A 20,980-nucleotide genomic window follows, 5' to 3' on the forward strand; every position below is an offset into this window, starting at 1 on the left:
GAAGAGAGAGAGAAAGAGAGACAGAGAAAGAGAGAGAGACATACAGATCCTGAATCATATGATGTGACTTTGACCCAGTTCCCATAGCAATGCTGCCAGCTGAGAGAAGGAGAAAGAATGGTAGATAAAAATGGAAATAAGAAGGGAAGAGATAAATGGTTAGAATATCGCTCTGTTTGTGAGAATTGATCATAAATGCATGGTTAAAAATGTATTGAACAAGTAAAACTAACCTATGCAATAGCCGTGCTTGACTTGGGCAGGAGCTCACTGGAGTACCGGCTACAGCACCTCAAATGTTCTACTGCTTGAGCTCCTGTTCCTCTTATAGAATATTAGCTCAAAAGTATTGTGGAGCTCCTGCACCTAAATACAAACAGTACCGGCACCCAACATGATTACAGGCACCTATTTCAGTCCAAGTCAAGCGCTGGTAATAGCCTATAGGTTATCTAAATAAAGTATAGGTCGGTCCACAATCTATTTGACTGTATATCAGATGTACAGGAAGCATACCTGCGTATTATGAAGTGAGTGGTACACCTATTATTAATGTTTGATGACCCAGCACATTGACAGCCATGAAAAAAGTTTAAACCCAAAGCAACAACAGAGAGATCAGCGGCAGCGCCAGTCAAGAGTTGTCTGGCTACCCAAACTCCTTGCTCCAGCCAGACAAATTCAAGAGTTAATCTCAATTCAGTTCCTTATACCGTAGCTACTGCAAAAAACGACAAGAGACTAGATCATTTCCGGGGTTGGTTCATTCTAATCGCGAGCCCTAACAGGAAAGAAGCCTCAGCTGACCGCATACTTACATTTCAGATAGTTGACAGATGTCAAATAAGAGTAACAGCAGGTTTATACTTTTACCATGATGAGACGTGTTTTACTCTTTGCGACACTTCAGACGCACGCACACTGAACAGTGAAACGGGTAAGTTTTGTGTGTCTATCTGTCTGTGTTGGGGGGAGTAGCCTAGGTGTGGCAAACATACCTAGAGTTGTGGTCGGCAGATCGTTTCAGCATTAAACTTTCATGTCATTTCAACCTGATGCTAAATCATGCGTTATTGGGCAGAAAAGTAATTATCCATACAAGTCGACAACTAGTGAAATAACTGACAGAGTATCTAGCCTACAGAACATAGCACACTGAGCACCTGATCAAATAATAATGTAGGCCTATCTATGATACAGGATGGGTTCCACGTGTATCTGATCCTCCTGGGTAATTCCATGGTAACAGTCACACTAATACTCCGAATTTTCACTTAAAAATGTATGTCAAAGAAAAACCAATGATTGCAAAGCGAAACGAACCATACAACTCTATGCACAATGACTATTTTTAACCATTTGTACAGAACATTTTACTTTACTTGAAGAACAAAGTTTGGTAACAGAATTACGTTTTGTGCTGTTTGTGCTGTCATTCTGTTACCAAACATGACATCTGCACTGTTGGAATGCACCGTGGAATTGCCCTCCTATAGTATTCATATGTAGCTTCTATCTCTGTATCTGCTCCTCATTCTGTTTGGGGAATAATAGCTGTTCATGAAAAAACTAAACTTTATGATTCACACGAATCAGTAGGGTTGTGACGATTTTGGGTGACGACTAATTGTCATGCAAATGGCCACGGTTATTGTCTTAATTGTTTTGAGCTTGTAATGCATTTTTTGAAAATTAGCTACTACTTGCCTAATGAATATCACAGCTTGGTGACACACACCCCTGTGTCAAAACTAGTTTTGACCGCATTGAACTTTTGGAAATGAAGCTTCTCCTCCCGACCGTGCCATTCTGCTGGTAAAATGACTACCGATATAAAGTTGAACCTCCCCTTCTCCTAAAATACATGTATTAAAACGATTCTGACAGTTTTTGTTGTTCAGCGTTATTGTTCATAATTGTCGGTTACACAATTATAGGATAACTTTGCCAGCCCTTCGAATAAGGCCTACATAGAACCAACAGCATGGTATCTCACACAAATCACTTTTAACCCACTAATAATGTCATGCTAAGTTTAAATGCATCAAATGTCCCATAGCTTGTAAAGATTGAGAACTACTTAAAGTTTGCCATCAATGCCAATTTCAGACTTGGTCACTCCTGCTATGCTAAATGCCCAAAACATATGCTTTTTCTGATGCCAAAGCACTGGCTTTGTGTGTGTCTGTGTGTTTCTTTCTTTCCTAAAACAACACCATGAACACAAAATGTTCTTCATATTGCTGTTCCAGAGGGAAAGTTGTGTTAACATGCTCATGTGACCAGGTAGGTGCAACTACTGTACAGACAGGCATCAGTCAGGATGATGTCATGTCCTCAGCATGTCAGTCAGTCTCTCTGACAGAGTTAGGTTAGGTTGTCCTCTAATGTTCATTCCTTTGTCACTCTCTGACCTGCCCCTCCCTCCGCTCTCTCTTTCTTGCTCTCTCCCCCCTCTCCTCTTTCTCATCTCACTCTCTCTATCTCTCCCCTCCTCTCTCTCTGCCTCCCCCCTATCTGGCCAGATGAAACGTGCCTGTATGCAGATTGGTTTAGTAGTCTGTAATTTCCAGCTGTGGTGAATCCTCTGGTTAGCAGCACAGCCTGAGGCCTTAGGCTTAGCTAGGCTGCCTCAATAACGTCACATGAAAAACTGCTGAGTGTGAGTGTTTGTCTGTGTGTGTGTGTGTGTGTGTGTGTGTGTGACATGACTGCTCGCTCTCCTCCGGGCAAATTCACTGTTACTGTTGCTCTAAAAGGGGATTTGGGTTTTCTGAAGAATTGGAAGCCTGTGTCATTACTGTGCAAGATTCTTTTAAAATGTCTTACAAATAGACTCCCCCCGCTCTCCATCTCTCAGTGATATGTGGTAGCAGAGAACAGTATGCCATACGTGGACAGGCAGAACCGTGTGTGTGGCTTCCTGGACATTGAGGAGAAGGAGGGCAGCAGTCGCTTCCAGAGGCGCTACTTCATACTGGACACACAGCGCAACACATTGCTGTGGTACATGGACAACCCCCAGGTACACACACACACAGTCATTATAGTACCTGTACAAACACACATGACCTCTGATGTGTCTGAGGCAGACTGTGTTCAGATAGTGTGTGTGTGTTCCGCCACAAGCAGAGTAGAGGAAGTGAGACTGGGAGTAGAAGGTTTCTCTAGGTCTTTAACTCTCTCTCTGCCTGCATAAGTGCTTGTTGTTAGGCTTGGGCGATATACCGTTTATACCTTAGAAATACCGATGGTATGATTTTCAATACCGTTTAAAAATAAATAAATATATACAGTGCATTCAGAAAGTATTCAGACCCCTTGACTTTTTCCACATTTTGTTACGTTACAGCCTTATTCTAAAATGGATTAAATTAATTGTTTTCCTCATCAATCTATACACAATACCCCATAATGACAAAGCGAAAACAGGTTTTTAGAAATGTTTGAAAATGTATTAAAAATTAAAAACAGAAATACCTTATTTACATAAGTATTCAGACCCTTTACTATGAGACTCGAAATTGAGCTCAGGTGCCTCCTGTTTCCATTGATCATCCTTGAGATGTTTCTACAACTTCATTGGAGTCCACCTGTGGTAAATTCAATTGATTGGACATGATTTGGAAAGGCACACACCTGTCTATATAAGGTCCCACAGTTGACAGTGCATGTCCGAGCAAAAACCAAGCCATGAGGTCGACGGAATTGTCCGTAGAGCTCCGAGACAGGATTGTGTCGAGGCACAGATCTGGCGAAGGGTACCAAAAAATATCTGCAGCATTGAAGGTCCCCAAGAACACAGTGGCCTCCATCATTCTTAAATGGAAGAAGTTTGGAACCACCAAGACTCTTCCTAGAGCTGGCAGCCCGGCCAAACGGAGCAATCGGGCGAGAAGTTCCTTGGTCAGGGAGGTGACCAAGAACCCGATGGTCACTCTGACAGAGCTCCAGAGTTCCTGTGTGGAGATGGGAGAACCTTCCAGAAGGGCAACCATCTCTGCAGCACTCCACCAATCAGGCTTTTATGATAGAGTGGCCAGACGGAAGCCACTCCTCAGTAAAAGGCACATGACAGCCTGCTTGGAGTTTGCCAAAAGGTACCTAAAGGACTCTCAGACCATGAGAAACAAGATTCTCTGGTCTGATGAGACCAAGATTGAACTCTTTGGCCTGAATGCCAAGCGTCACGTCTGGAGGAAACCTGACACCATCCCTACGGTGAAGCATGGTGGTGGCAGCATCATGCTGTGGGGATGTTTTTCAGCGGTAGGGACTAAGAGACTAGTCAGGATCGAGGAAAATATGAACAGAGCAAAGTACAGAGAGATCCTTGATGATAACCTGCTCCAGAGCGCTCAGGACCTCAGACCGGGGCAAAGGTTCACCTTCCAACAGGACCCTAAGCACATAGCCAAGACCATGCAGGAGTGGCTTCGGGACAAGTCTCTGAATGTCCTTGAGTGGCCCGGACTTGAACCCGATCTAACATCTCTGGAGAGACCTGAAAATAGCTGTGCAGCGACGCTCCCCATCCAACCTGACAGAGCTTGAGAGGATCTGCAGAGAAGAATGGGAGAAACTCCCCAAATACAGGTGTGCCAAGCTTGTAGCGTCATACCCAAGAAGACTCGAGGCTGTAATCGCTGCCAAAGGTGCTTCAACAGAGTACTGAGTAAAGGGTCTGAATACTTGTGATATTTCTGTTTTTTATTTTTTATAAATTTTCTAAAATGTCTTAACCTGTTTTTGCTTCGTCATTATGGGGTATTGTGTGTAGATTGATGGGGAAAAAAACAATTTAATCAATTCTAAAATAAGGCTGTAACATAACAAAATGTCAAAGGGTTAGAATACTTTCCGAATGCACTGTGTGTGTGTGTGTGTGTGTGTGTGTGTATGTATGTGTATATATATATATATATATATATCAGTCAAAAGTTTGGACACACCTACTCATTCAAGGGTTTTCTTAAGTTTTTGCTACTTTTTACATTGTATAATAATATTGAAGACATCAAAACTATGAAATAACACATATGGAATCATGTAGTAACCCAAAAAGTGTTAAACAAATCAAAATATATTTGAGATTCTTCAAATAGCCACCCATTGCCTTGATGACATAATTGCATACTCTTGGCATTCTCTCAACCAGCTTCACCTGGAATGTTTTTCCAACAGTCTTGAAGGAGTTCCCACATATGCTGAGCACTTGTTGGCTGCTTTTCCTTCACTCTGCCGTCCGACTCAACCCAAACCATCTCAATTGGGTTGAGGTCAGGTTGAGAGTGTGCAAAGCTGTCATCAGGGCAAAGGGTGGCTACTTTGAAGAATCTCAAATATAAAATATATTTTGATTGAACACTATTTTGGTTACTACATGATTCCACGTGTTATTTCATAGTTTTGATGTCTTCGCTATTATTCTAGAAACTAGTAAAAATAAAGAAAAACCCTTAAATGAGTAGGTGTGTCCAAACGTTTGACTGGTACTATATGTACAGTGGGGAGAACAAGTATTTGATACACTGCCGATTTTGCAGGTTTTCCTACTTACAAAGCATGTAGAGGTCTGTAATTTTTATCATAGGTACACTTCAACTGTGAGAGACAGAATCTAAAACAAGAATCCAGAAAATCACATTGTATGATTTTTAAGTAATTCATTTGCATTTTATTGCATGACATAAGTATTTGATACATCAGAAAAGCAGAACTTAATATTTGGTACAGAAACCTTTGTTTGCAATTACAGAGATCATACGTTTCCTGTAGGTCTTGACCAGGTTTGCACACACTGCAGCAGGGATTTTGGCCCACTCCTCCATACAGACCTTCTCCAGATCCTTCAGGTTTCGGGGCTGTCGCTGGGCATTACGAACTTTCAGCTCCCTCCAAAGATTTTCTATTGGGTTCAGGTCTGGAGACTGGCTAGGCCACTCCAGGACCTTGAGATGCTTCTTACGGAGCCACTCCTTAGTTGCCCTGGCTGTGTGTTTTGGGTTGTTGTCATGCTGGAAGACCCAGCCACGACCCATCTTCAATGCTCTTACTGAGGGAAGGAGGTTGTTGGCCAAGATCTCGCGATACATGGCCCCATCCATCCTCCCCTCAATACGGTGCAGTCGTCCTGTCCCCTTTGCAGAAAAGCATCCCCAAAGAATGATGTTTCCACCTCCATGCTTCACGGTTGGGATGGTGTTCTTAGGGTTGTACTCATCCTTCTTCTTCCCCCAAACACGGCGAGTGGAGTTTAGACCAAAAAGCTCTATTTTTGTCTCATCAGACCACATGACCTTCTCCCATTCCTCCTCTGGATCATCCAGATGGTCATTGGCAAACTTCAGATGGGCCTGGACATGTGCTGGCTTGAGCAGGGGGACCATGCGTGCGCTGCAGGATCCATGACGGCGTAGTGTGTTACTAATGGTTTTCTTTGAGACTGTGGTCCCAGCTCTCTTCAGGTCATTGACCAGGTCCTGCCGTGTAGTTCTGGGCTGATCACTCACCTTCCTCATGATCATTGATGCCCCACGAGGTGAGATCTTGCATGGAGCCCCAGACCGAGGGTGATTGACCGTCATCTTGAACTTCTTCCATTTTCTAATAATTGCGCCAACAGTTGTTGCCTTCTCACCAAGCTGCTTGCCTATTGTCCTGTAGCCCATCCCAGCCTTGTGCAGGTCTACAATTTTATCCCTGATGTCCTTACACAGCTCTCTGGTCTTGGCCATTGTGGAGAGGTTGGAGTCTGTTTGATTGAGTGTGTGGACAGGTGTCTTTTATACAGGTAACGAGTTCAAACAGGTGCAGTTAATACAGGTAATGAGTGGAGAACAGGAGGGCTTCTTAAAGAAAAACTAACAGGGCTGTGAGAGCCGGAATTCTTACTGGTTGGTAGGTGATCAAATACTTATGTCGTGCAATAAAATGCAAATTAATTACTTAAAAATCATACAATGTGACTTTCTGGATTTCTGTCTTAGATTCCGTCTCTCAAAGTTGAAGTGTACCTATGATAAAAATGACAGACCTCTACATGCTTTGTAAGTAGGAAAACCTGCAAAATCGGCAGTGTATCAAATACTTGTTCTCCCCACTGTATGTATTTATTTATTTATTATTTTGGGGGGAGGGGTTGAGGGCACCCCCGTCTCGCAGGGTTGCATGCTATGCCACTGCTTATCTCTAACTGTAAGTTAAGTATAACTATAAGAAATATATATCCAGCTTAGGGCACCAGCTATGCATTTGGTTTGCTAACTTGCTAGCTAAGTGGCTAGATGTCAAGGTCAAGCTTCTTGGTTACAGCAGAGATATTCAATCCCCTCCTGGATCAAGATCTCTGTTGCCTAAATTGTTGCGTCCAAAAAATTATATATACTGGTATGTATTTTTTTATTTTATTATTTATAGTGGCCCTTGTGTGCACATTCGGTAATACCATATACCCCGGTATGGTACAGAAACGGTATGAAAATCTGGATACCGCCCAACCCTACTTGTTGTGTTACTGTGTTTATTACATTGTTGTGTTGTATGTCTGCCTGTAGAACCTGCCTAGTGGAGCGTACGCAGTTGGGAGTCTGCAGCTGACATACATCTCCAAGGTAACAACACCCTAAAACAGACTACTTAGTAAGGGCAATGTTTTTGACTGATTCCAGACTCTCATCTTCTCTTCTGCTTCTCTGTTCGGGGGTTAGGTGAGCGAGGCCACTGGGAAACAGAAGCCCAAGACGGAGTTCTGCTTTGGTGAGTCAAAGTGTTTGTGTGCGTGCTTTTGTGTGCGTAAGTATTGGAGTGTAAGGTCTTCTCATAGCCCTGGTGAAACGCGTACAGTAAAATGGGTTCAATTATGTGTCATATGAGTCATTCCATGTCATTTCAGCAAGCCATGACACCCACCATCTCATATATATTATATTATTATTATTAATTTTGTTTTTGTCATTTAGCAGATGCTCTTATCCAGAGCGACTTACAGTATTAGTGCATAATTTTTTTCCGTACTGGTCCCCCGTGGGAATTGAACTTACAACCCTGCCGTTGCAAGCGCCACGCCCTACCAACTGAGCCACACAGGACCCATTTAAGCTATATTACGTCTCCAATTTTTATTGAATAAATAAATAAATAAATTTGCACAATGGGCACTTGTTGTCTCGCAAATACATCATTACAGTTGCTAAAAGAAAATAAGAAAAAAATATCAGTTTGGGAACCCTGATGTAAGATATGTAATAGATGACAAAGGTTATCTGAGGATAATAATTGTTTAACAAACCCGTTTTGGTCTGGATGTACCATTTTGGGTAAGTAAGTTTCGAGACGGATGACAGAATGTTTGAAAATAGTTGTATATCTGTGTTTATCAAAGATGGTGAGAGCACTGTGTGGTATACTTACAGTTGAAGTCGGAAGTTTACATACACCTTAGCCAAATACATTTAAACTCAGTTTTTCACAATTCCTGACATTTAATCCTAGTACAAATTCCCCGTCTTAGGTCAGTTAGGATCACCACTTTATTTTAAGAATGTGAAATGTCAGAATAATAGTAGAGAGTGATTTATTTCAGCTTTTATTTATTTCATCACATTTCCAGTGGGTCAGAAGTTTACATACACTCAATTAGTATTTGGTAGCATTGCCTTTAAGTTGTTTAACTTGGGTAGCCTTCCACAAGCTTCCCACAATAAGTTGGGTGAATTTTGGCGCGTTCCTCCTGACAGAGCTGGTGTCACTTAGTCAGGTTTGTAGGCCTCCTTGCTCGCACACGCTTTTTCAGTTCTGCCCACACATTTTCTATAGGATTGAGGTCAGGGCTTTGTGATGGCCACTCCAATACCTTGACTTTGTTGTCCTTAAGCCATTTTGCCACAACTTTGGAAGTATGCTTGGGGTCATTGTCCATTTGGAAGACCCATTTGCGACCAAGCTTTAACTTCCTGACCGATGTCTTGAGATGTTGCTTCAGTATATCCACATAATTTTCCTTCCTCATGATGCCATCTATTTTGTGAAGTGCACCAGTCCCTCCTGCAGCAAAGCACCCCCACAGCATGATGCTGCCACCCCCGTGCTTCACGGTTGGGATGGTGTTCTTCGGCTTGCAAGCATCCCCCTTTTTCCTCCAAACATAACGATGGTCATTATGGCCAAACAGTTCTATTTTTGTTTCATCAGACCAGAGGACATTTCTCCAAAAAGTATGATCTTTGTCCCCATGTGCAGTTGCAAACCGTAGTCTGCCTTTTTTATGGCGGTTTTGGAGCAGTGGCTTCTTCCTTGCTGAGCAGGCCTTTCAGGTTATGTCGATATAGGACTCGTTTTACTGTGGATATAGATACTTTTGTACCTGTTTCCTCCAGCAAGGTCCTTTGCTGTTGTTCTGTGATTGATTTGCACTTTTCGCACCAAAGTACGTTCTCTCTAGGAGACAGAACTCATCTCCTTCCTGAGCGGTATGACGGCTGCGTGGTCCCATGGTGTTTATACTTGCGTACTATTGTTTGTACAGATGAACGTGGTACCTTGGCTGATTTCTTTTGATTTTCGCATGATGTCAAGCAAAGAGGCACTGAGTTTGAAGGTAGGCCTTGAAATACATCCACAGGTACACCTCCAATTGACTCAAATGATGTCAATTAGCCTATCAGAAGCTTCTAAAGCCATGACATCATTTTCTGGAATTTTCCAAGCTGTTTAAAGGCACAGTCAAGTTAGGTGTATGTAAACTTCTGACCCACTGGAATTGTGATACAGTGAATTATAAGTGAAATAATCTGTCTGTAAACAATTGTTGGAAAAATTACTTATGTCATGCACAAAGTAGATGTCCTAACCGACTTGCCAAAACTATAGTTTGTTAACAAGAAATTTGTGGAGTGGTTGAAAAACAAGTTTTAATGACTCCAACCTAAGTGTATGTAAACTTCTGACTTCATCTGTACCTTTTTTTAATAAAACCAAAATTAGTGCTGTATTAACATCCCTTCCAAATGACCCTTTGTGAACAGCTGTGTTAATCATTTTGAGTAATAGTTGACCTAATTGGTTCCAAAATGTTAAATAGACCTCCGGAGGAATACCGTCCCAACCAGGTGATTTGCCTTTTCATGTTATCCAATGCCCTTTTAAGTTTATGGAGAGCGATTTGGGCTCCCATCAAACTGGCTTCCTCAGCTGAGAGAAGAAGAGTTCTTACATCTTTTAAAAAGGACTCTGTCTGGCTTGGAGTGGATTAACACTCCAAGGGGTACAATTCTTTATAGAAACGGGGGAAACTTTAGTTTATTTAATTTGGGTTCTGATAGTAATTCACCTGATTCAGTTTCAGTGGTTGCAATATCCGTTAATATCCGCTAATTACTGAGAAGCTTGTTAGCTGGAAGACGACTGGGTCGATTACCATTAAACTAATGGTTAAGTTTAACTCGATGGATGGCAAATTCTGCTCTCTGTCTTATCAATAGATTAAGTTCTGTCTTGACTTTGGAGAGAGTAGTTGCTACCTGGTCTGAAAAAAGTGTTTGTTGAGAACGCTCTAACGTCGTTAACAACTTATCCAATATCTTCTTTAATTGTGATTTTATTCAGCCCAGATGCAAATGCAGTTGCATTGTTTTTAATAAAACCTTTGATGGTGTCCCATAAAATCAGAGAATCATCGACTGAATTTTTGTTAGTGATTTATGAATTCATTCAATTCAGTTTCATGTGTGTTTCTTGGAGCATTGCTCTATGAATGGGGTTTTAGAATATCAAAACAGCTGGAATGTTTGAAACGACTATTAAGGCCTTTCAAATTCCACAAGAGAATAGCTAGTGTTGCCATTTTTTTTCTAAAATGTAATTGTTATCTTTAATGTTGATAAGGGCAAATTGACATGTCTTCTAAGTGGTCCGCTCCCCACTTAGAAGACCCTCTCTATAAACCATTGACACTACTTTATGATAAATAATGCAAGCGACGTCAGTGACTACAGGGGAACAAAAACATGACCAGATTCACAGGGAACACATTACACAGTATGGAGAAGCAAGCTACAGCTTCATACTATTTGTCAAGCATAGAGAACTGATACTGTATACTGGATGTTGGGGTGGGATTGGCATAGAGTGTGAGGGTTCCATGGGTGGCTTTTGGAGAAAAAAATGGATTCCTCATGTCTTACTAATTGGTAGGAAGACGTTTGGTCCAAATTGGATGTTGGGTACTATATTTATTGAATATTATCAGAATCCTATACATTAAAATGGCCAATTTGGGTGCAATCAGTTAGCTTAATTTCTCATAGATTAAATTATATTTCAACAAAATAATGTTTCAGGAATGCTAATTATATCTGTTACTAAGAATGTAGCTCAGTTGGTAGAGCATGGCGTTTGCAACGCCAGGGTTGTGGGTTCGATAAAATAATGTATGTGCTAACTGTAAGTCGCTCTGGATAAGAGCGTCTGCTAAATGACTAAAATGTAAATGTAAATGTAACAATCTGAGATGGTGGGTGTCAATCCTCTTTCTGGTGTTTTTTGAGGTGGAACGACCCATACCTGTTCTGTTCTCCTTGCAGTGATCAATGCTATTATAGCCTCTGTATTTATGTTCTGTATTTCTGTATATCACGATGTCTGCAGTGATCAATGCAGTGTCTCGGCGTTATTTCCTCCATGCCAACGATGCTGCTGACCTGAGAGACTGGGTCCTTTCTCTGAACAAAGCCACCAAGATCACTGTGAGTACCCCAACTCATGTAGCTAGCATTACCATTAACATATGGTAACATTAATATAACATATGATTAATCTAATTATTACACGTATAACCAGGTGCGTAACCCCCCCCCCAATATTAAATATGAGAGACAGGTCAATTTTCCCTTACAATAATTAATTTGATTGATGGGGGAAATAAATTCCCACCATAAAGCGGCAGGCAGCTACTGGATTTCTGTGTCTTGACACCACACAGTGCTACTCCTTTTCTCATTTTACGATTGGATCCCCCCGCCGCTAATTATGCATTTGGTTTGGCACACACACTCTCTCACTCACTCACTCTGTCTCACACACACACACACACACACACACACACACTCATATCTAGAATATGAGGAAATGGTGAAAGAGGACAGCATGATTGTGTTTGAGGTTTCACAGAGTACATTCCAGCACAGTGTGTGTGTTGAATCCTATATTCAGCCTGTTGGGGGGCTTTCCACACATACACTGTTTATAATATAGTACTATATATGCCATTTAGAAGATGCTTTTATCCAAAGCGACTTAGTCATGCGTGGATACATTTTACTTAATTGTGTTGCCCGGGAATCAAACCCTATCTTGGCGTTGCAAGTAGAGGTCTTCACAGACCCACTTGTACCCGAGGCACGATCCAGGACCTGAGCGGGTCCAGATCCAGAATTCTAAATAATGTCACGGGTCTGGTTCGAATCTGATATGATTGTCTCGGGTATGTGTAATTTTAACTGACTTGTCCAGAAGGACCCATATAGATCCGAACGCGACTGCTGCAGTAGAGAGAGAGAGAGAGACATTTTATCATTTATGCTGCTGCTCTTTGCTTGGCGCGTGAAGCATGTTGTTGTTGGCCAATCATGTCATCAAAGCGGCAATAGGCTACAGTCAGAGCCTCCGTGTGGGGCAAAAGTTAGGAGATATGTAATCAATGGAAGATGGAATTAAAATGATGGCATGGAAAGTTAAAGGAGAAGGATGAGCTACAACAACTAAGAGCCAACAGGTAGGCTGCTACTTTATATTCTGAATGGAGTTGTTGTTGTTTGTAACTGTGTAGGACGAGAACGCGCATGCAGCTTCAATTAGCCTAGATGGCTAGTTAACTAGCTTCTTCTGGTTTGATGCAGTCAAGACAGGTACTACGTAATCATATTAGATTATAAATAACCTAGCTATTAATCTACTATAGTGCGAGTCGGCTTGGTTGGTTGTAGTCTCTCCCTCCCTCCTCCCTGTTCCCGTGTCACACACTCACAGTGACCTACACACACTGCACCGCCCCTGCTAGACCGTCACCTCCTCTCCCTCACGCTTTATCAGCTCCGGTTAATAAAGTACCTTTAAAAATATAATTGTATGCTGCTTCCCTCACTCAGATCGGCTGGGACTGGGTCCGGATCTGACGAGGTCTATACGGAACGGGTCTAGTTGTCCTCTGGTCCGTTCGGAATGGGTCTAACTATATTTAAAAAAGTTAATTCATGCATATCTGTTCCGGGTGGGAATGCCCCAGTTCCATTTCGGAGTTGGACCCGTGAAGGCCTCTAGTTACATGCGCCATGCTCTACCAACTGAGCTACAGAGGACCACACACAGCTGCTGTTTGTGCTGTGGAGCTGCAGTAAAGAGCACACACACACACACTGACACATATGCAAACTTCTTGACCAGAGAGTTTAATGCTGAATCATGGCAGTCATAAGGCCTGTAACTCCTCCCCTCCACACTACTACAGAGGGATGAGAGCAGCAGTTAGTGGTTATGTCCCAATAATCTTTATTTTCTCTCTCTTTTATTCTCCTGAAGTGTGCACTCGTTAACCACTTCCCACAAATTTGAAAACATTGGATTGGTGTAGGCATGGCCTAGAGGGAGTTTCCATATACAGTGCCTTCAGAAAGTATTCATATTCCTTTACTTATTCCACATTTTGTTGTGTTACAGCCTGAATTCAAAATGGATAAAATATTATTTTTCTCTCTCACATATCTACACAAAATACCCCATAATGACAAAGTGAGAACATGTTTTTATAAATACAGAAATATCTCATTTACGTAAGTATTCACACCCCTGAGTCAATACATGTTAGAATCTTCAAGCTCTGTCAAGTTGGTTGTTGATCATTGCTAGACAGCCGTTTTCAAATCTTGCCGATTTAAGTCAAAACTATAACTAGGCCACTCAGGAACATTCATGTCGTCTGGGTAAGCTACTCCAGTGTATTTTTGGCCTTTGTTTTAGGTTGTTGTCCTGCTGACAGGTGAATTTGTCTCCCAGTGTCTGTTGGAAAGCAGACTGAACACCAGGTTTCCTCTAGGATTTTGCCTGTGCTTAGCTCTATTCCGTTTCTTTTTATCCCAAAAAACTCCCTAGTCCGTGCCGATGACAAGCATACTCATAACATGATGCAACCACCACCATGCTTGAAAATCTATAGCGTGGTACTCTGATGTGTTGTGTTGGATTTGTTCCAATCATAACGCTTTGTATTCAGGACATAAAGTTCATTTATTTTCTTTTTTACTTTAGTGACTTATTGCAAACAGAATGCATATTTTTGAATATTTGTATTCTGTACAGGCTTGCTTCTTTTCACTCTGTCATTTAGGTTAGTATTGTGGAGTAACTACACTGTTGTTGATCCATCCTCAGTTTTCTCCTATCACAGCCATTAAACTCTGTAACTGTTTCCATTGGCCTCATGGTGAAATCCCTGAGCGGTTTCCTTCCTCTCTGGCCACTGAGTTAGGAAGGACGCCTGTATCTTTGTAGTGACTGGGTATATTGATACACCATCCAAAGTCAAATTAATAACTTCACCATGCTCAAAGGGATATTCAATGCCTGTTTTTTTTAACCAATCTACCAATAGGTGCCCTTCTTTGCGAGGCATTTGAGAGAACCTCCCTGGTCTTTGTGGTTGAATCTGTGTTTCACTGCTCGACTGAGGGACCTTACAGATGATAATTGTATTCGTGGGGTACAGAGATGAGGTAGTCATTCAAAAATCATGTTAAATACTATTATTGCACACAGAGTGAGTCCATGCAACTTATTATGTGACTTGTTAAGCACATTTTTATTCCTGAACTTATTTAGGCTTGCCATAACAAAGGGGTTGAATACTTATTGACTCAAGACATTTCAGCTTTTCATTTTTAACCAATTTCTAAAAATTTCAAAAAACATAATTCCAATTTGACATTATGGGATATTGTGTGTAGGCCAGTGACACACAATCTAAATTTAATCAATTTTAAATTCAGGCTGTAACACAACAAAATGTGGAAAAAATAAATGGGTGCAAATACTTTCTGAAGGCACTGTAGCAGTCATTTTCTTTCCAATCCATGAAGGGAAGTGTCACACTTCGGAAGGAAGGAGAGGTTATTGGGACCTGTGTCAGAAAGGTCACCACTGTGTGTGAGGCTGAAGTGTGGTGCTGCTCTGTTTCTTCTCAATTGTCACCTGCCCTCACACAGCTCTCGCTCTTCCACTTTCTCTTTAACTGCCCTGTACTCCCCTTGAAAAAACCCTGTATGCCTTATGGGCCTTGTTTATCTCAAATGTCTTGTTTATTACTCCATAAATATGTTAGAATGAATTGATAGTTTCATAGGATATCAATAAGTAAACCTGAATGATAATGCATTGTGTGCTAAATGCTAAATGCTAGCTGTGTGTTTGGCTTAATGCTCAAACTGTAGTTTTCTGTAGGTCCCTAAAGCAGGGCCTCTCCAGCCCAGATCAGAGGTTTCTACAGTAACCTGTGAGGCAGGGGGTAAGAGGTTGGCCTACAAGACTGAGATCATCGGGGGAGTGGTGGTGCATACACCCATCTACCAGGTACTAAATCAAATCAAATCAAATTGTATTGGCCACATGTGCCGAATACAACAGGTGCAGACATTACAGTGAATGCTTAATTACAGCCCTTAACCAACAGTACATTTATTTTTAATAAAAAAGTAGAATAAAACAACAAAAAAGTGTTGAGAAAAAAAGAGCAGAAGTAAAATAAAATAACAGTAGGGAGGCTATATATACAGGGGGGTACCGGTGCAGAGTCAATGTGCGGGGCACCGGCTAGTTGAGGTAGTTGAAGTAATATATACATGTGGGTAGAGTTAAAGTGACTATGCATAAATAATTAACAGAGTAGCAGCAGCGTAAAAAGATGGGGTGGGGGGGCAGTGCAAATAGTCCGGGTAGCCATGATTAGCTGTTCAGGAGTCTTATGGCTTGGGGGTAGAAGCTGTTGAGAAGTCTTTTGGACCTAGACTTGGCACTCCGGTACCGCTTGCAGTGCGGTAGCAGAGAGAACAGTCTATGACTAGGGTGGCTGGAGTCTTTGACAATTTTGAGGGCCTTCCTCTGACACCGCCTGGTATAGAGGTCCTGGATGGCAGGAAGCTTGGCCCCAGTGATGTACTGGGCCGTACGCACTACCCTCTGTAGTGCCTTGCGGTCGGAGGCCAAGCAGTTGCCATACCAGGCGGTGATGCAACCAGTCAGGATGCTCTCGATGGTGCAGCTGTAGAATTTTTTTGAGGATCTGAGGACCCATGCCAAATCTTTTCAGTCTCCTGAGGGGGAATAGGCTTTGTCGTGCCCTTTTCACGACTGTCTTGGTGTGTTTGGACCATGATAGTTCATTGGTGATGTGGACACCAAGGAACTTGAAGCTCTCATCCTGTTCCACTACAGCCCCGTAGATGAGAATGGGGGCGTGCTCAGTCCTCTTTTTTTTCCTGTAGTCCACAATCATCTCCTTTGTCTTGGTCACATTGAGGGAGAGGTTGTTATCCTGGCACCACACGGCCAGGTCTCTGACCTCCTCCCTATAGGCTGTCTCATCGTTGTCGGTGATCAGGCCTACCACTGTTGTGTCATCGGCAAACTTAATGATGGTGTTGGAGTCGTGCCTGGCCATGCAGTCATGGGTGAACAGGGGAGTACAGGAGGGGACTGAGCACGCACCCCTGAGGGGGCCCCCGTGTTGAGGATCAGTGTGGCAGATGTGTTGTTACCTACCCTTACCACCTGGTGGCGGCCCGTCAGGAAGTCCAGGATCCAGTTGCAGAGGGAGGTGTTTAGTCCCAGGATCCTTAGCTTAGTGATGAGCTTTGAGGGCACTATGGTGTTGAATGCTGAGCTGTAGTCAATGAATAGCATTCTCACGTAGGTGTTCCTCTTGTCTAGGTGGGAAAGGGCAGTGTGGAGTGCAATAGAGATTGCATCATCTGTGGATCTGTTGGGGCGGTATGCAAATTGGAGTGGGTCTAGGGTTTCTGGGATAATGGTGTTGATGTGAGCCATGACCAGCCTTTCAAAGCACTTCATGGCTACAGACGTCAGTGCTACGGGTCGGTAGACCAAATACACCATTGCCACGATGACAGAGAAGATGACGATGATGATTGTGTGTGTGTTGCAGAATGAGGGGGAGGAGATGGAGGTAGGGGACAGGAGGGTCTCCTCTGTAGGCAGTAGACCAGGTGTGCTGAGGTGTGGCTATTGTGTCAAACAGGGTAACGTGGTGAGTACACACACGCGCACGCACACCACACACGCGTGCACATACACACACACACGTTTGAACTAATCTGTTGTATGTTTCAGAGGAAAAGCTGGAAGAGACGTTTCTTCACGCTGGACCACAACGCTGTCAGTTACTACAAGTGTGAGATGGTGAGGTCATATCCCTCTTCTCTTCTCTCCTCTCTGTGTGTCTCTGGGTGGTAACGCTGTTGCAGTTTAGACCTCAGTGGGGTGTAATTACAGATGTCCTCAAATGGATTTGGGGAGGAAATACAAACCAAGCCAATACATTGTGGGAAAAACATGTCCTCCGTGTTTAAGTCTTTGTTTCTGCTTTGGTGTGGTATTTGTTCAGTGTGACAGATGTGTCAGTGGAATAGAGTAAAGTGGTGTTTCTCTTATGCACGGGGTGTGTGTGTGTGTGTGTGTGTGTGTGTGTGTGTGTGTGTGTGTGTGTGTGAGTGCATGTAACCTGTATTTGATATGTATTTCAGGATAAGGAGCCGCTGAGAGCTGTTCCTCTGAGAGACATTCAGAAGGTCCATGAGTGTCTGGTGAAATCTGGGTGAGAGTCACACACCTCTCTTTCTCTCGCTCTCTCCACACACACACACACACCCCCACACACACACAGAAGCTCAATGTCTTACCCACTTCTCTGTCAGGGACCTGCTGATGAGAGATAACCTGTTTGAGATCATCACCAGCTCCAGGGTCTTCTACATCCAGGTAATTGTGTGTGTGTGTGTGTGTGTGTATTGTCGTCAGCTGGGCTTCCCTCTGTGTTGACTCCTCTCTGGCTTAATGCTCAGTTGCTCATGTGTGGCCTTAGTGCCGTTTTTGGAGAAATGGACGGGATGTTTTTTGTGAATTGGAGGAGAACTCTCCCAACACTAACCATAAGAGCAATAACATCCCTTGTCCCCCCATGGGAGAACAGCTGACTAGGAGCAGGGGCCTCAGATCACAGAGAGGTGTGTGTTTGTGCTTACTGTGTTGTTTAAGCGTGATGTGTAAGCATGTGCTGGTTTTGTTGCAGACAGACACTCCAGAGGACATGCAGGGCTGGATCAGAGACATTGAGATGAAGATACAGGACTTCAGAGGCCCTGCCAAGGTAGATTTAGATGCATACGAAAGCCTCATATCACAACTCCTCAGAATTTTCCCCACATGACCCAATGGGCTGACTAGCAATTCAGACCAGTACTATTAGTGGTCATTATGGCACACCCAAATACAAGCGTGATTCAGTGGGGGAATTGGAAAAATGGTGTCTTTCTCTCTCTCTCTCTCTCTCTCAGGGCTCTGCATTTACATTTGCCTCCTCTCTGTATCACCATGGTAACTCCTCCCACCCACCCTCTGTGTTCCGTGGTCGCCAGGGAAATGACAGGAGACCCCCACTAGTGAAGTCATGTTCCGTGGCCCCGGGGTGGCAGCCCTGGACCCCCGTACCCCAAAGAGAGGCTCCCGATCTGGGCATACTGGACAAGGACAGTCCATTTAGCGCTCTGCCCACCAGCCTCTCCTCTCTCTCCACCTCTTCCTCCACCTCATCATCTTCATCATCCCCCTCCACTCCCACTCTCATCCCACAGGGGGTCCCAGCTCCAGCCCTGGCCAGTGGTGTGGGGGTCCCAGCCTGCCCTGTCCCCATAGCTCCAGGCCCCTCCAGCAGCCGGAGGAGATACCGCTCTCAGCCTCAGCCACCCAAAGACTGCAGCTTCCCTTTCAGCCTGGACCATGATGGCATCCGCACCACCGACATCTAGAACCAACCACGTCTAGAATCAACAAAACTCTGGATCCAACAAAATGTAGAACCACCATCTAGAACCAATGTGTAGAGAAACAATTACGCTTGTTTGAGTGCTTTCTCCCTTTGAAAGACTGAACCTCCCTCCCCCACCCCCTTCTCCTCTGCTCTGCTCTGAGAGTTTAATAGGCCTGCTGCGTCTGCTGGGGTTCTGTTTACTGAATTAGCCCTGGTGGGGGAGGGTAGTGACGCAAACTGGGGTTCCTGGATGCGTTGTCTCACTGAGGGGTGTGTTAGTAGTGGCTGTGGGCTTCTGGTATAGAGGATGACTCAGAGAGAGCAGTGTTGGGCAGACTGGGAGGGGTTATCAGTGTTAGAGTGTCTAGTGGAATGTGAAGGATACGTTGTATTTTATTGTACGATTTCCTCTTAAAACTTGAATGTAGTCCACCCAGGTACTGAGATGAAGGAAGGTGTGTGCTGTGGTGGAGCCTGGTCTGTCTACCAAACACCCTCCACTAGTATAGGTCAGCTGGTCTTTTGCCTGTATTAACCAAGGCTACGTCCCAATTGCCACCCACTAAGGGCCCTGGTCAAAAGTAGTACACTATATAATGAATATGGTACCACTGCCAATTGGGACCGAACCCAAGAGTCCCATTCAATCAATAACCTGGTCATGGAACATGTTAGTGTCTGTGGCTCTGCCTGTCGGTAGACAATCCTGTTCCCTTGTTAGACTGCATCCAATTGTATGAAATCACTATGTCAGCAGCACATTTTGTATAAATGCTTTTATCGTATTGCTGCACACTCTTCCACAAGCCGAATTCTCTTGCTCAAATCCAGATGATCTACTATGGTATTGTGTCATGTCACGTGTTGTGTTTTGCCTGCCTGCACCTTACCAACCCAGGTCCAGGTGTGCTTTTCTCTTTTAAACTAAACCTGTCATGTTTCTGATTCTATACATAGACTCCTGTTATAAATCACAAACATCTATATCTGCTTAGCATGAAGGGCTGTGTGTTTGTGCGCATGTGTGTGTGTCAGACCTGGGTTCAAATACTATTTCATGTATTTCAATTACTTTTCAATATATTTCAAAACAAGTATTCAGATAACCTTTATTTGAAAAAAAACAAGTAGTTGAATATTGATGATATCTGTATTTGGAAATACACTTGGAAAGTATTTGAAAATAGTCAAATACACTCCCATGCATTTAACCCAGGTATTTGAAAATAGTATTTGAAATAATTATTTGGAATATACTTTAAAATACAATTTGGTCAACTATTTGGTTTTTACAAATAACTCAAAGAAAAGTGCCTGTTTTGAGCTGTGTATTTGAAAATACTGAAATACACAGAAAGAAAGTATTTAAATAACAAATGCTCAAACACACATGTATTTGAACCCAGGGTGTGTGTCTGTATCTGTGTGTTTGTGTTGTCGGGTTCATCATGGTTGACTGGCTGGTCAAACACTTAAGTTAAGGCATCTTTGATTTCTGGATACGCTCTTTTAGCATTTTGTAGTACTGTCATTCTGGAACGAGAACGGTTAAATGCTAATGTCTGCTATTTCTAATGCAATTTAATGTATTTTGCTCTTCTGGTTACTTTTCTCTGATTTAATTCCTGTGGTACAGTATTTCAGATGTAATGGACTGCCTTCTACCTCGTACCTGGTGTCCACTCACCTGCCTGATCATAATGGTGTTGTTGTTTTTTTTACTTGTAAGCAAGTGCATTAAATAATAAGACAAAAGCTTTTTAGTTCTGTTGTAAAGTTGTCTGATTTGAAACCAATCTAGTATTGGCCAGTGCTTTTGATATGAAGTGAGTGTATGACACGCTCAGTCCTGCTATACTAGTAACTGTTTGTCATCCTGGGATCTGGCAT

The 20,980-nt window shown here is 42.9% G+C and overlaps 1 protein-coding gene across 2 annotated transcripts; it reads left to right on the forward strand.

Moving 5' to 3' along the window:
• The first annotated feature begins 765 nt into the window (after positions 1-765).
• On the forward strand, positions 766-20,853 carry LOC121584922 (pleckstrin homology domain-containing family A member 2). 2 transcript variants are annotated; one of them, XM_041901179.1, is made up of 12 exons: positions 766-937; positions 2,861-3,025; positions 7,557-7,613; positions 7,710-7,758; positions 11,647-11,744; positions 15,490-15,618; positions 17,210-17,311; positions 17,395-17,463; positions 17,808-17,878; positions 17,979-18,042; positions 18,353-18,430; positions 18,618-20,853. In XM_041901179.1, the coding sequence occupies exons 2-12, from the start codon at positions 2,885-2,887 to the stop codon at positions 19,086-19,088; spliced, it is 1,329 nt and encodes a 442-aa protein (XP_041757113.1). In that variant the 5' UTR covers positions 766-937; positions 2,861-2,884; the 3' UTR covers positions 19,089-20,853. The 2 variants fall into 2 exon arrangements, with proteins under 2 accessions (XP_041757113.1, XP_041757114.1); XM_041901180.1 differs by lacking the exon at positions 17,210-17,311.
• Positions 20,854-20,980: the final 127 nt, after the last annotated feature.

Source organism: Coregonus clupeaformis, chromosome 16, assembly GCF_020615455.1.
Source record: "Coregonus clupeaformis isolate EN_2021a chromosome 16, ASM2061545v1, whole genome shotgun sequence".
NCBI lineage: Eukaryota > Metazoa > Chordata > Actinopteri > Salmoniformes > Salmonidae > Coregonus > Coregonus clupeaformis.